Source organism: Antechinus flavipes, chromosome 1, assembly GCF_016432865.1.
Source record: "Antechinus flavipes isolate AdamAnt ecotype Samford, QLD, Australia chromosome 1, AdamAnt_v2, whole genome shotgun sequence".
NCBI lineage: Eukaryota > Metazoa > Chordata > Mammalia > Dasyuromorphia > Dasyuridae > Antechinus > Antechinus flavipes.
The window spans coordinates 710684019-710700554 of NC_067398.1; the positions used below are offsets into that span (position 1 = coordinate 710684019).

General features: G+C 40.8%; 1 protein-coding gene across 3 annotated transcripts in view; it reads left to right on the forward strand.

Annotated features, from left to right (window-relative positions):
• The window catches only part of SEZ6L (seizure related 6 homolog like), a 259733-nt gene that overhangs the window by 141079 nt on the left and 102118 nt on the right, over positions 1 to 16536 (forward strand). For all 3 annotated transcript variants that reach the window (XM_051973023.1, XM_051973022.1, XM_051973025.1), the window contains exons 2-3: positions 5470 to 6207; positions 13638 to 13771. In XM_051973023.1, coding sequence (XP_051828983.1) covers positions 5470 to 6207; positions 13638 to 13771 — 872 coding nt within the window. The remainder of the gene's footprint in view (positions 1 to 5469; positions 6208 to 13637; positions 13772 to 16536) is intronic.

Genomic DNA, 16536 nt, shown 5'->3' on the forward strand with positions numbered 1-16536 from the left:
AGCCTCCCCAGCCGCACTGCTGGCAGAGCCATGCTCCAGGGGCAGTGCCAGGAGAGCAGGGCCCGGCAGTCAGAACTAGGGCTCTGGAAAAATCAGGGTCTCAAGCCCTGGGAATCCACTCTTTGTCCAGTTATACTTCAAATGTGGACACTGCTTGAGTGTAGATGCTGGCGGTGATGGCCCAAAGTGAACAGGGACAGAACATCACTGAGAGATGTTCAATGGCTCAGACAGAATCAGGAGGCAGAAGAGCTGTGCTCAGTATAGTTTAACTTCCTATTTAACATCTGGCAGGTCACTTTCCATCTCAGCTTCTTTCTCTATAGGGCTTTATATATATTATATATATATATATATATATATATATATTATATATATATATATATATACATACACACACACATATACATATTTATATATATTCATTTTACATACATGTATATATTTATATATATACATATTTATTTTATATTCATGTATATATTTATTTTATATGCATGTATGTATATTTATATTTATATATACACATATGTATATACATATTTATATATTTATTTTACATACATGTATATATTTATATGTATACATATTTATTTATGTATATTTATTTTATATGCATTTGTATATTTTTATATTTATATATACACATATGTACTTACATATAATTATAACAAATAAGATACCTTTCCTGATCCCCCCATTTACTAACATTCTCTTCTCTTGAAATGAATCTGTCCCCACTTTGTTTATCTATCTATCCATATGGTGAACTATGAAAATGAATAAGCAATGAGAACTAGTTCTGGAAATCCAGAAATCTCAGATTAAAAAAAAAAAAAACTCCTTGTACCAATACAAGTTGACATCTTCCCTGCAACTCATGATCTTAAAGAGCTGATATGCAAATTCATCACTTTGTATTTACTTGTCTTTCTGTGATTTGTACTAGATGCTCACCCAGGTCCTTCCAGGTCTAGGTACATGCTGCTCCCTGAATGAACTTGTTGAGGGAAAGTATGATTTTCTTTTTGTCATTGTATCTGGAGAGCTCAGCCTGTGTCTGGCTTAGGAGTGTAATGAATGTGCATTGAATTGGATTGGATTAGAAATCTAAGGGTTGGTAATTTGAATCAAGTCCAATGTCTGTTAAGTATCTTAAATGGCAAAACCCTGTGCTTAGCACTGGGGCTACTTACTTTTTAGGGCTCTACTCTGGATTTGCTATATCTGGCTTCTTCTCTGTCCCTGTGGTCCTCTCCTCCCATGGGTTAGTTCTTCCTGGAACTTCCATTATAAAGAAATGGGCTCAACTCAGTCATCCCTCATTCATCTCCCAGATCTGATCCTGAATCTCTGAACTTTGACTGCCTTGACTGCCTTCCCATCTAGAAGATCCCTCCATTGCAGTAATGGCTTCCTTCTGGAGCTTTGATTCTTGAAGAAGAATCCAGACCATTCATCTTTACTCTCTCCCCACCTCCATTGCCTTTCAGCTCCCTTTTATATGACATCTTCCCATCCCCATCCCCATTAGAATGGGATGTAGAATAGTATTTGTATTTCCAGTGCTTAATACATAACCTGGAATATAATACGCATTTAATGTGTCATTTACTTGTTGCTTTGACTTGATTATGGTCTACTGAGAGGATAGGATATATGTGTAAATCAGTATGATGGGTATGAGAAAATGGAGTGATCCATCTACTGTGCTGTGGGAATATTTGAGTATTAAGAGAGTGCTTCTAGCTGACAGTCATCAAGGAAGGCTTCATGAGGAGGGAGTACCTTAGCTGAGACATGAAGGAAGGGAAAAGGCTTTCAACAGGAAGAGATGAGGAGTGTCTTCAAAGTATGACGGAGGGAAGGATTGCCTATCCAAACGTATGGAAGCAGTATGAGGAAGGACAAGGCGAGAGAACATCTAGGAGACCATTTGGGCTGTACCATAGATTAATGAAGAGAAGTGGTGGGAAAGAAGCTTGAAAGGCAGGCCAGTACCACATTTGGAAGGATTTTCAATGCCTAAAGAATTTGAACTTCTTCCAAGAGTCAATAGGGAGCCACTGAGTGTTTTGAGCAGGAAAGTAACATGAACAGACCTACCACTTTAAAAATTAATTTGCCATTTGCATATAGGTTATCAATTAATACACATTTAGTAATCACCTACTAGGTGCCAGGCACTGGGCTAAATACTGGGTCTAGAAAAAGGAATAATACAGTTTGGCTTCAAATGACTTACAATCTAATGAAGGAGACAACACGCAAACAAACTTGCTATTTTGTTGGTATTGTTCAGTCATTTCAGTTGGGTCCAACTTTTGGTGATCCCTTTTGAAGTTTTTTGGCAAAGATACCGGGAGGTTTGCCACTTCCCCCTTCAGCTCATTTTACAAATGAAGAAACTGAGGCAAACAGGGTGAAGTAGCTTGCCCACTGTCACAAATCTAGTATCTGAGGCAGGATTTGAACTCAAGTCCTCATGACCCCAAACTCAGTGCTCTACTCACTGCACCACCTAGCTGCTCCAAACAAGCCATATACAGAATAAATAGGAAATAATTAGAAGCAAACATATTAGAATTAAGAAGAGTCGGGAAAGTCTTCTGGTAAGAGATGGAATTTTAGCTGAGATTTGAAAGAAGCTGGGGAATCAAAGGGGAAAGCATTTCAAGCATAGCAAATAGCAGATGAAAATGTCTTGAGTCAAAAAAATGAAGTTTCTTGTTCATGAAAAAGAAAGGAGGCCAGTATTACTGGATCAAAGAGTGCACATCAGGGACTAAGATGTAAGAAGACTGGAAAGGTAGGAGGAGCTGGGTTATGAAGAGCTCTGAATGCAAAATAGAAGATTTTGTATTTTATTCTAGAGGCAATAGGGAGTCATTGTAGTTTATTGAGTAGGGAAAGGTGACACTGAAAGAGCTTGACATGATGGGATTAGATAAATCACTTTGGTAAATAATCAAGGAGTGAGGGTACAGACCAGAAGATTGAGCCTGTTTGCTGATCTGTACAAAGGGAAGAGTTGGGCTAGATGGCTTTTGAGGACTAGATCTAGAACACTAGGAACTTTTCTGAATTTCAGTTTCCCCTTCTCTAAAATGTGGGGATAACCTCTGAGTGAGTTCTAGCTCTGTGATCCCATAATTCTATAATAAATGAGTTGATGACGCCAGTCATTTATGAAAGAGATGTTGAAGGCCTGGATTCAAGTGCTGGCCATGGGAATAGAGAGAAAAGTATAGATTTGTGCTGAAGAACAGGAAGTAAAATTAGCAACTGATTGAATGTGGAAAGTAAGGAAGGAGCTTCCAAAGACAAGTGACTGGGAAGACAATTGTGCTAATAATAAAAATATTTTTTTTTAAAAATAGTAATAGCATCTCTGGCTTCTATAGTTCCTTGTGCTTAATGGAGAAAATTTCCCTTTTTTGAGACATCTTTACCTCTATTTTACAGATGAGTAAATTGAAGTTTTGAGGGGCTAAATGACTCATCCAAAGTCCCATGTATATGATGTTGAAAAATTGAGTTTCCAACTCAAGTCTCTCTTGATTCCTAAGTCCAGCATTCTTTTTTGTTACTATCAATAGAAAAAATAAAAGTTGAGGGACAGATAGCAGAGAGGGAGTTTGGGGACAGGGTCAAAACAATGAATTCTATTTTGGACAGGTTGACTTGAAATCGCCAGCAGCAGATCAAGATGGAGCTGTCCAGCAAGCATTTTTTCTTTTAATGTGAGAAGATATTAGGAGATAAAATGTATAAAAATAGTACCTGAACACCTGAAAGAAGATGGGAACTCCAAGAGAGATTATGTCATTACAAAAGAGAAGAGGATCTAAGATAGAGACTTGGGGGACACTCACATTTAGGGGGCAGCAAAGGGAGGAGGAACTAGAAAAGAAGATTGAGTTGAGAGACAAAAGAACCCAAGGAAAAACTAGTGTATTGAGAGTCAGGGAAGGAGACTAAGGAGAAGATAGAAACAATGTCAAATATTAAAGAAAGCTCAATGAAGATAAGGATTGATTTAGCTGCAAGATAAAGATTAAGCTATTTAGAAGTGACTGATTATCCTGGAAAGGACATTTCATCTAATCAATGGGGTCAAAAACGAGACTGCAAAGAGTTGAGAAATGAGTGGGCGATTATTTTCTAGAAGTTTGGCATTCAAGGGGGAGAGAGATACAGAGAGATAGTGTGAGGGGATGACAGGAGCAAAAGAAAGGTTATCAGCTTGTTTGTTTCAAAGAAAACTTGTACATTTGTGTAGGTTTTGTGCAAGGAGACTAGAGATGAGGAGAAAGTGAAGATAAGGGGAAGTTGAGGGTGATTAATAGCAAGTGACTAGAGGAGGCTGCAAGAGATAAGATCAAAAACACAAGTGGAAAGCTTAGCTGGGGCAGAGCAAATGACTATGTTATCCTTTGAGACTAAGAACAAAGGATGAGAGAATGGGTAAATATGGAGAGAGGTTTTGAGGTATGGAAGAGGGAAGATGAGGAATTTCATAATAGATGGTCCATGTTTTCTCTGTAAAGTTGGAGGTAAGGCTATTTGTGGAGAGAGAAAGAACAGTGGGTTAGATGAACTTGTAAGCTTGAAGAGAAAGGAGAAATATTGAAATAGGCATTTGAGAAAGGCTGATGCAAAGCCAGTCATACCAGAATAAAACAGCAGTGAAATCCCAATTTGATTACCTAGCATTAATCTAGAGTAGTGTTCCCCCGGAAGAATTTGACAGCCCAGCAATGGGAGCAGAAAAGGAGAATTCTGGGAGTGACCTAGAGTTTAAATTAACAAGTTATGAATAGCTAAGTCCTGTCCAAATGTAGTGTTTTGTCTTCTAATCCTCTTCTTCTAAGGAAGGAAGAAAGGAAGAAAGGAAGGAAGGAAGGAAGGAAGGAAGGAAGGAAGGAAGGAAGGAAGAAGAGAAGGAAGAAGAGAAGGAAAGAAGAAAGAAGGAAGGAAGGAAGGAAGAAAAGAAGGAAGGAAGGAAGGAGGGGGAAGGAGGGAGAAGAAAGGAGGGAGGGAAGAAAGGAGGGAGGAAGGGAGGGAAGAAGAAAGGAAGGAGGGAGGGAGAGAAGGACAAAGGAAAGGAAAGGAAGGACAGAAGGAATAAAGAAGGACATTAAATAGCAAAGATGGGAATGACCTGAAAAACAAATCTCTCTCTTTGGTCTCTTCCAGCTTGAACATCTTAGGTGTAAGGTGCCAATTATGACAATCTTCTCTTTCTCTTAGCTGCTCCTAATTCTGACAGGCTATCCCAAAACTCTTTCTATCCTGACATTCCTTTCCCCAATTATTTCTCTGATCTCGGGAAGATCCCTTCTCTCTGAGCCTCAGTTTCCTCATCTGTAAGATATGAGCACTGAGCTAGTTCTCTTGCAGCTGTAAAAGTCCTTCGTCCTAAGCACAAACCAAGGGTTTATTTGCATGTCTTCTCTTCTTTCCTAGATGCTTCCCCAGATGGGCGGCTCGGGCCCTCGAGCCCGCACCACCTGCACTCTGAACAACTGGCCAACAACAAGATCAGTAAGGAGAACGCTGAGGGCAAAGTCAGCACCACGACCAGTGTAGCCCCGCCTGGGGAAGAGGCTGCAGAGCGTGAACTTGAGGGGACAGCGCCGGCCCACCTAGAGAGCCTGCCAGTATCCACAGCCCTCGCAGAGGCCCCTGGGAAGCACACCTTCCCAGCAAGGAAGAAGCCCCCCTCGCTCAAGCAAGTGAACACAGCAAGGAAGCATTTGAGACCAAAGACTACTCCTTCCGTACTTCAGAGAACCGCTTCCCAGCCTGCTCCCTCCAATCCAGGCTTCTTCCTCTTTACCGAAAAACCCCACGTGGCAGGAGACGCAGCCTCTGGTTCCCTGGAGGGCAAACACGGGCCAGCTGAGCAGCCCTCCTGGCTGGGCCGGAAAGGTGGTGGTGGCCCCACCACCCCGGCCCCTCTAGAGATCTCCCCCTACACCTCGCTGCCTCTCCTAGAACACACCTTGCTGCAAAGCCCAGAAGAGCCCGAGGCATCCATTCCCACAGCTCAGGATGCTCCGGGTGAGGATGGAGCCAGTCCCATTCCTCTGAAGGAGAAGATGGTGGAGAATGATCTAGCCAGTTCAGCCTCAGAAGAGAGCCAAGAGACAACCACCTCCACCATCATCACAACCACGGTCATCACCACGGAGCAGGCTCCAGGTCAGCAGGCCTTCGTTTCCTTAAGCTATGGCCTGGAAACCTTTGAACTTGGTAACGACCATGATGGCTGGTCATTAAGTAGCGTTTTGGGTGATCTATAAACTAATCAAAGGTTCCTAGCTCTAGACCTGAAAGGGATCTCAGAGTCCTCTAATCCAGTGCTCTGAATTTGCAGCTGAGGTAACAAAGGCCTAGAGAGCAGAAGTGATATCCAAGCTCACATAGATCTTTGAGTTAAAGGCACGACCTGAAACCTTTGACTGCAGTGCTCTTTCCACAGCACAATGAGAGGGGAGAGCTGAAAAGGAGTCTGAAACATTAATCCTAATTATTGATACCTTGAAATCAATCCCTTCAAGGATGAGACCTCTCAGGTTCTGATAAAAGCTTTCTGGAACATGTTTTACTTTGAGACAATCACTCAATCAATATAAGATAAGATTTAAAAAAAGAAAAAGAAAATGAGTCTGAATCTCTAAGCCCAGGTGACTAGATTGCTTATAGAAGGATGGATAGAGAGGTAGGAGACACCTCAGAGGCATTCAGCTCAACCTCTTGTTTTTCAGATGAAGAAACTGAGCCCCAGAAAAGTTAAATAGGATTATAGTTCTAGGGCTGGAACTCTCATTTTATAGATGAAGAAACAGGTCCCCAAAGCTTCAGTGAATTGCTTAGGTCATACTGGTAGTATATATAAGACATCAAGGGATTTGAACCCAGGTTCTCTGCCTTCAGAGTCATAACTCCTTCCAGTGTACCTTGACCTTCTCACTGCCAGTTATCCCACCCTCTATTATACTTTCCATTCTCCTCCCTTTGACCTAAAAGATGCCATACTCTTCCACTTCTCCTCTCATCTATATCTCCTCTTCTAGTCTGTTTAACGATTTCTCATCTTCATTCTGACCTCTAGCACAGTTGTTCCAAGAGGGTGGCAGTATGGAAGTCAAGGTGAGAGTCTAAAGGAAGATGGAGTGGAAAATGGCCATTGGATTTGATCATTGGGAAGTTTCCTGGACTTTCAAGAGAGTAGAGTGACAGATGAAGGCCATATTGAAAGAAATTGTTGAGAAAATGGGAAACGCACAAGTAGAGATTTCTAGTATAAATTTTGTCAATATATTTAACCATATAGGTATAAGAATGGGGGGAGATGGAAGAGAAGGGTCAATAAAGGAGTTATATTAGGACTAGGTGAAGAAGAGGTAGAAGAAACACAAAAGGAACTGGGTGAAGTAAACAGGGGTGTAAATAAAGGCATCCATGAGACTTCTACCCAGAGAGAAGGAGAGTGAGGGTGTTGATACCTAGAAAACCTTAAAAATGGGAGAGCTGGGAGGCCAGGCTAAGCCCCAAGTCCCTTGGCTTCCAATCCACTGGCCTTCTCACCAAGGCACAGCTGCCTTGAGGATGCCTTATGTTCAGTGAGCTTTTTGCTTTTCAAAGGGCCTTCCCACACATTATCTCATTCATTCTTCACAAGGATTCTCTCTCAAAAGACATTTATATGCCGTACACATTTACCGTTCTCTTCCCATCACCAAACAAGCATAATTTCCAAGAGACTGAAATTAATTCCAAGCTACTCCTTATCAATGTACAAAGCTCCAGTGTTCAAGCCACCCCTTTCTTTTGTTTCTTTTCCCTCTTTCCTGGCCTGAGCCTCCTTTCCTTCCTCTCCTTCATCTTCTACACAAATCTGTGCTTCAGTGTTTCTGCCGTACCAGGCTTTATACCAAAGATACCCAAGATCACAATTCGTTGTCCTTCCTCCCGTCCCTCTTTCTAACAAGATCCTTTATCTGTGTTATCAGAGCTTGTCCACTTTTCCCTCAGACCAATCCTGGCATAATGGAGTGAATACTGTTTGTATCTATAAGGCCTGGGTCGGTCATCAAGCATTTATGAAGCAGTTACTATGGGCCAGACATTGTGCTAAGCATCAGGGATACAGAAATATAGAGAAAGGGAAAAAAAATAACTGCTCTCAAGAAGCTCACAGTCTAATGTTGGAGATAACATGCAGATGAAGCATGCAAAGTGTAGACAAATAATATAAATATAGAATAGGGACAAGAGGGATGGAGAGAATTCTAAACCTATAGAATTCCCAGCAGAGAATCCAGTTAACAAATAATAAAGTACTTGATGGGGAATCCATAGTAAAAAGACTAAAAAATCATCAGAAGTCCAGTAATGAAGAACTTTCATTGTCAAACAAAGGGCTGTATATTAGATATTGGAAGTAACCGGGAACCCCTGGAGATTTTGAATGAGAGGTAGGGACATGGTCAGATTTATGTCTTAGGAAAAATCACTGTGGCAATGAGACTGGAATAGGAAGAGACTTGAGGCAGAAAAGTCAATTAGACAGCTATTACAATAGTCCAAGTGAGAGACAATGAGGGATTAGTAAGATGGCCGTTGTGTAGATAGTGAGAGGGGGGATATATGGGAGAATTGTGAAAATAGAAATAACAGTGTTTGGCAACAGATTGGGGAATGAGGCGTCAAGGATGACGTCTAGGTTGAGAGACCATCGGGAGGACGGCGTACCCTGGAACATCATAGCTGTGGGTGCCCCATTCACAGAAGGAAGGCAGGGCTAAAAGGAACAGTGAGCCAGGAGGCAGAAGCAGATATTTATAAGCCAGAGAAAGCTCTCCTGAGCTCAATGCAGCTCAGTTCAAATCCACCTTAGTGTAGTGATAAGTCTACAGAACCAGGAATCTAGAGAGTCGGGTTTAAGCTCTAGTTCTAGTGAGAGGCAACTTGGAGAAATAGGATTGGGCATCCAACTTAGAGTCAGGAAACCCTGAGTTCAAATCCGGCCCTAGAGAGTTTCTCCCTCTTCTTCATCTTCCTGTTTTTTCATCTGTGAAATGGGGATAATAAAAACACTTATATCACAGGATTGTTGTGAGGATCAAATGTGATTTGCAAACCTTTAAGTGCTATAAGAATGTGAGTTATTATTTTGTAAAGCTGCTGAGCCTCAGTTTCCAATTCTATAAGACGGGATTGGATTATGTGGTGTCTAAAGTTACTCCCAGCTCCAAAATTCAATGTTCTGGTTCTGACCTTTCGTGCTATAAGTTCTAATGGGCTAGTACTGACATTCTATGGTATATGTTTTAAAGTCATTTTCTTTTCTGATATTCTAGCATGCCCCTCACCTGTAACATTCCCTATTCTATGATTTCTCCCAGTTCTGACATCCCATGTTCTAAAGTCCCTAATTCTAACACTTGTTCTAAGACTTCTCCCAGTCCTGACATTCCCTGTTGAAAGACCCCTCTCAACTCTGACATTCCCTGTCCTAACATTCTCTCTGTTCTAAGGACCTTCTTATGTCTGATGTTCTATGTTCTAATATCCATCCCAACTGACACATTTTAAGGTTCTGGGATTCTAATATCCTTGAGCATGGCTCTCTGTTGTCAGAGACTAAAATGCATCTCTCTTCCCCTTTATATAGAAAGGTCAAAGTGTACTCTGGTGATAGACAGTCGACAAGTCTTAGGAAATTCTCAGGGGAAAGAGAAGCTTCGGCCTCCAAGCCTTCTGAACTTGGGGCTAAAGCAAAACTGGACTCTCCCAGCATGACACTGTCTTTCCTTCCAGCTAAGTGGCTACATTTTCCTTTCCCTCAGATATAACTTAGAAATGTTTAACAAGCTAAATAAATACACGATACAACATAGGCGATGCTAGTTTGTGGTTTTCTAAATCAATCTGCGGCCTTGGTGACCCATTCATATACGAGCTTGAGGAATTCCCTTGGCTTACAAGCTCTCAGCACCTTCAGAACGCTGTCTGCTGAACTAGCTGACCCTTTTGCCTCTGAGATTCTGTGAATGATTAATGATCACATGGGGACAGCCCCTGACTGTTAAATTAATATAAGTAGTAATTAATTCCACCATCCCTTGAGTTAATCCTTCTCTTTTCTCATTATTATTATGTTCGTAGGTAGGAAGGGCCTGCCTATCTAAGCTGGTTATGTTTATAAAAGGTTCCACCTTGCTTTAAAACTCCACAAACCACTCACAAGAGCTGGGGCTTAGTTCCATCACATGTACCTCCACCTCCCGGAACAAAATTGAGATCCCAAAGTGGCACTGAGTCAGAATATATTTCTTATTGGTCAGTAAACATTTATTAAGTATCTACTGTATACAAAGTACTATGCTAAATTCTGATAATAGCACAGAAAGGCAAGAAACGGTTCCCGTCCTTGAGTTTACAGTTTAATGGAGACAACATGTGAGCACCTATGTATAAACAAACTATATGTAGGATAAATAGGAAATAATTAATAGAAGGGATTAGAAAAGTCTTAACGAAGGAGGTACAATTTTGACTGAATTTGAGGGAAGTTAGGGAAGCCAGATAGAGAAGAGGGAGGGAATTCCAGGCAGAGAAAATGCTCAAAATCCAGAGACGGAGGCTCTTGTTTGAGAAACAACTGAGAAATCACTGATGAAAATCCTCATACCCTTTTATGAATGAGTAGTAAGGATGCCATTAATAAAATCTAAAGTAAGCCTTAGAGGTAGGTGTTGCTAGGCTTTTATTCCTTAAAATAAAGGCCCTTTCTTCTGGTTCCCAGAATTAGATTAATTCTGGTATGAATTAGCCGAGATAGATTGGGAATCCAGTTCTGACTTCAAATCCCATGCACATTCCCCCCTAACGTGATTATTCCTCCTCATCTCTTTGCCGTGCTGAGAATCTTCTTGCTGGAGGCTGCATCCCCTCCGCAGGGTCTAACAACCGGCGAGAAATTGATCGTCAAATCGCTTCAGATCATGACAGTTTTACAGCACAGAGGTAGCTCCTCTGGGGTACTTTCCTTACCATTTTTCGGTACTTGATTGGCGTGCTATGCATCCTCCCTGAAAAATGACCCTCAGAAATATCCATATGACTTCAGCAAATGAGCCAATTTGGAGGCCAGTTAATTATTTTTCCCCAGCATGCTTTGTTCAAGAGCCAAAAGAGAAGGAAAAGTAGGGGTAGAGAGGTGACGGTGGCTGATTGACAATGGAAACCCTTTCCAAATATGCATTCATGTTATATCGTGATTGCGCTGCAGTCTAGGGGTTTCCAAAATTGTTTTTCCCTGACTTCAGCTCCTTTCTTCATTATTTCCAGATTGAAAATTGAATGTTCAGTTATCTTCTTTCTCAGAACATGGGGCTTTGCCTCTGGGTACTGCCATCGAGAAAACTCACCTTCCTCTTCATGTTGAACATCATTGTGGTTCCTTGACTTAGAGTCTTCCAGTGGTTTTTGACTCCATATGGCAGAACTATCACCTGGGCCACAACCGGAAGGGTCTTCTCACTATGGAGAGCTTCTCCTAGGGATAGCCTAACCCCTCTCCTAAGAGGACTCCACCTGGTACATTTTCCCCTTCTCCAACTTCATGCATCCTAGGAGCATAGCTACAATGAGCTTCTCTCCATTTCAGTGTTTTCCAAATGCTTGTTTTTCAATCATTTTTCAAGTATGACCCCCTTTACTCATGATCCCATTTATGATTTTCTTGGCAAACACACTAGAGTGGTTTACCATTTCCTTCTCCAGATCATCTTACTAATGAAGAAAATGAGTTTAATGAAGTTAAGAGGAAACAGGTTTGAGTGACTTGCCCAGAATCATATAGCTAGTGTCTGAGGTAAAATTTGTACTCAGGTCTTCCTGCCTCCAGGGCTCTAACCATTGTGCTATAACTGCTGATGCACAAGAAAGATTTATTTATCCACAAAACTTTTCCTACCAAAGGGGCTCATTTATGTTCGCAGGGCTTAAAGCTAGAGAGGATCTTACAGGTCATCCTCAGTGACTAGTGTTGAAACTCACAATATAACATGAAACTTGTCCACACTCAGTAAGTATATTTAGACTATGAGTACAAACTTCCCCTTGGTTTTACCTTAACTCATTACTATCTCTAAACCTCTCCTGGCAGACAGGCAAGGACTGTTAAAAAAAAATTAGAATGAAAGCTTCTTGAGGGTAAGCATTGTTTTGGCTTTCTCTGTATATAAAACCTGGCACATTGTCTGCCTGGCACAGTATTTGAAGTGTTTGCTGATTGTTTGATTGATTTGTAAATAGAGAATCTGGATTCAAGTCTTAGCTCTTCCACTTCATGTCATTTCAGAGCCCTATGTCTCATTTTCCCCATTTGTAAAATGAGGGGGGACTAGATGAGGTCTCTTTTAGCTATGAACATCTGATGCTCTAACCCCAACCCAACCCTTTCACTTAGACAGAAAAGGAACCTGAGAGCCAGATTGGAAAAAAATGCTTCCAAAGGCCATGTGGGACAGGAAAAGAGTGGTAAATTTGGAGTCTGTGCAATTGGGAAACCATAATGGAATACTGTATGATCCAGGGAAATTCAGCCCTCTTCAAAATAAACATTTATTACATGACTATTATGTGTCCGGCGATATGCTAGGAGTCAGGGATACAAAAACAAATGGAAAACAGCCTCTGACTTCTAGGGAACTCCTAGTCTATGGGAGAAGAGAAGATGAATATTTCACTTCTTTAGGATTCAGTTTGCTTGATCTGTAAACTAGAGACACAGCATAGGATAGTGGAGAGAGAACTGGGGATTCACATCCTGTGGGGGGAAGAGAAGATGGACATTTCACTTCTTTGGGACTCAGTTTCCTTAGCTGTAAAATAGAGATACAGCATAGTATAGTGGAGAGAGAACTGGGAATTCACATTTTGTGGGGGAAGAAAAGATGGACATTTCACTTCTTTGGGACTCAGTTTCCTTAGCTGTAAAACAGAGATACAGCATAGTATAGTGGAGAAAGTATTAGAGCTGGAGTCTGGAAGACCTGGTTCAATTTTTGTCTCAGGCTTTCACTATGATTCTAGACAAGTCACTTCTCCACCCCATGCCTCAGTTTCCTCATCTGTAAAATGAAGGACTTATATTCAATAACCTCCCTTTCATCTTTAAATATGAGATCAATTAAAATGAGGACATAATCTCACTATACTCTTAATACCTAAAGTCTCTCCAAGATCTATGATCTAATGTCCAAATTTGCACAAAGATTAAATAGGAAAGACAAGATTAGAATTCCTGTCCTCTAGCTTAAAACTCTTTGCTAAATGGCACTGCCTGTCAAATCCCAACAGCTTAGTAAAATCTGTATTTTTGTAGTAAAATCTGTAATAAAAACCCTAAAAATCCCAAGTCCTCTTTTTGCATCCTGATCCTCTGACCCTCAGTGCCTTCTTTCTCTCTGCCACCTGAGCCTCCAAGGCCCCCAAGACTGAAGCCATAGAGGTGGCACAGTCAGGGTCGATCATTCTAATCTTTGGAATGGGTTTTGCTGGCCCATGGGAACGTTAGGATGGAGAAACACAGTTCTAACTATAATGTCTGCCTTCAGCTCTCTGCAGCGTCACCTTCTCCGATCCCGAGGGCTACATAGACTCCAATGACTACGCCCCACTACCCCTGCACAGCTTCCTGGAGTGCACCTACAATGTGACTGTCTACACCGGCTACGGCGTGGAGCTCCAGGTAACAAAACTCATTTCAGTGGGCCGAAGATGTTGCAGCTACGTGGGCAAGTCTGCATGTTGCAATAGTGTGGGCGTGTATTTATTCTCTAATTAGAACATGGTTCAGCATCTTTTCATAGAATCGTGGGAGCGGCGCTGGAGAATTGAATTGCACTCCCTCATTTTACAGAGAAGGAAACCAAAGTTTAGGATTTTTAAGTGATTTGACCAAAGTCATACAGTAAGATCAAAACATCCTAGATCAGGAGCTAGAAGGGACCTCAGAAATCATCTAGACCAATCCTTTAACATGACAGAAGAAGAAACTGAGGCTCAAAGAAATTAACTGACTTTTACAAAGATCACATTGGTAGTGTCAGAGAAAAGATCTGAACCCAAGTTCTCTAAGCCCAAAGTCAATGTTCTTTCACAGCCATCCTCTGAAAATAAATAAAGCTCAGCACACTTGAGCATCTGACTATTAGGAAAGCATGTATGCAGGATACATTTTTTTTTATTTTTGGAAAGATTTAATAAACACAACTATCCCTTGGCCAACCAATAAGCATTTAAGAACCTGCTATAGAACTTGGAGACTTTAGTCCCACAAATGACAGTGAAGTGGTCCTTCTCCTCAAGAAGTATATACATATCTACACATGTGTAGATAGGTATATTTATATGAACACACACACCCCTATATGCGTGTGTGTGTGTATATGTGTGTTGTCATTCAGTTGTTTTCAATCATGTCTAACTCTTCATGAGCCCATTTGGGGTTTTGTTGGTCAAGATACTGGAATGGTTTGCCATTTCTTTCTTCAGTCCATTTTACAGATGAGAAACTAAGATAAACAGGATTAAATGGTTTGCCCAGGATCACACAGCTAGTTGGTGTCTGAGGCTGGATTTGAACTCATAAAGATGAAAATTCCTGATTCCAGATCTGGCACTCTATCCATTATATTTTCTAACTGCCTATGTATGAATATACATATATGTCTAAATATTTTATTTATATATTAACATACAAGAGTTAAGTAGCCAATGGATAAAGTGTCAAACTTGGCGTCAGGAACAGTCATCTTCGTTGAATTCAAATGCATCCTCAGACACTTACCAGCTATGTGACCCTAGATAAGATACTTTAACCTTTTTGCCTCAATTTCTCATCTGCAAAATGAACTGAAGAGGGAAACAGCAGACCATTCTAGTATCTTTGCTAAGAAAATCCCAGATAAAGTCACAAAGAGTCAGATGTAACTGAAGTGACTGACAAGAAGAAACATTATATGTAAGATATGTATATGTACAAATAAATAGTATGGGAGGGGGTAAAGGATGACATAAAAAAATTTCCCAACTTATATTATGACATGGAGCTGACCCAAAGTTCTAGAAGTCTGTACCAGTCAAGAACAGTTCTAGCAGGTTTTGTGAAGCTGGGAAAGCTTTGCAGAGGGATACAGTGAGGAAATCGGTATCTTTGGTATAAAACCAAGCCCAGCTCATTGCTAAAAGACTCATCAATAGGTTGATTATGAGGGATGTTTTTGGTTTCTGTTTTTGCCACAACAACACTGGAAGACCAGGCTGAAGAGTGATGGTGATATGCCCCAGAAGAAGGGTCACCCTGGATGACAAAATGGCAAAATCTAAAAATATTAAGGTATCCCTTAGAAGGGTTTTCCAGTCACCATATTGTTACATGTTTCAGTAGAAGTACCAAGCAGCTTCTATTATCCAAATCACATCTGCCGTCTGGAGCGCACCTGTAAGAATATTCAAGTATATTATATCTTTGACCATATCTTATCTTGATTATAATCTAAGAAAAGCCACTTTCCTTTTCTCGGGATGAGATTCATTCATCCATTTGATAAACATTAATTAAGCTCCTACTGTGTGCAAGGCACTATACTAGGCACTGGAAATTAAAAGGCAAAATTAAAAATACTCAATTCCCTCAAAGAGCTTATATTTTATTAGGGGTACACCATATAGCCAGGGCCACAAAGTTCTGGGCTTGCACGGACATAATCCATCTTTGGGAGTTGAATCACAATAGTGATCTCTCTTTCAGACTGTCACCTTCAACTAAAGAAAAAACTTCTAAATGTACTTCATGCCTAGGTTTTCACAAGTCTGGGTAACAGAATTCACAGCTCTCATACAAACACTCCAGGTGACAAATGGCTATTAGATAGGTGTCCATCTTTATTGGATCCCATTTAAAAAACGTGCTTGACAGAAAGTATACCCAGGAGCCCATAAATAAATGCAGAAAACAAATTCAGCATTTAGAGTAGCACGCAATCCATTCCTCCAAAGGGAATTGAGGCTTCCAATGGGGCAGTATCTTCACACGATAGTGAAATCCTGTCTCGTGTAGACTCATATGGCCCCATGATATTCATAGTGCAATCCTATGTCCTGTATTTCCACTGGAAGAGAAACATATTTGGAGTTTCCATAAAAGCATCTTTTTTCTCATCAGACCTACACTTTCAAAATCATTCACTATATAATCATAGAATCAGTCAGTCAATAAGTATTTATTAAATGTCTAGCAGTATGCACTTAGCAGTATGTTAATAAGCACTGGGAATTCAAAAATCAGACCCTGCTCTCAAGGAGCTCGCGCTGTAATGGGGAAGGCAGCATACAAACAACTATGTACAAACAAACTATAGACGTGATAATTAAAGACAATTAGGAAAGGGAAATCACTAGCATCAAGAGGGATCAGAGAAGATTTCATGGAGGACATGGGATTTTAGCTGA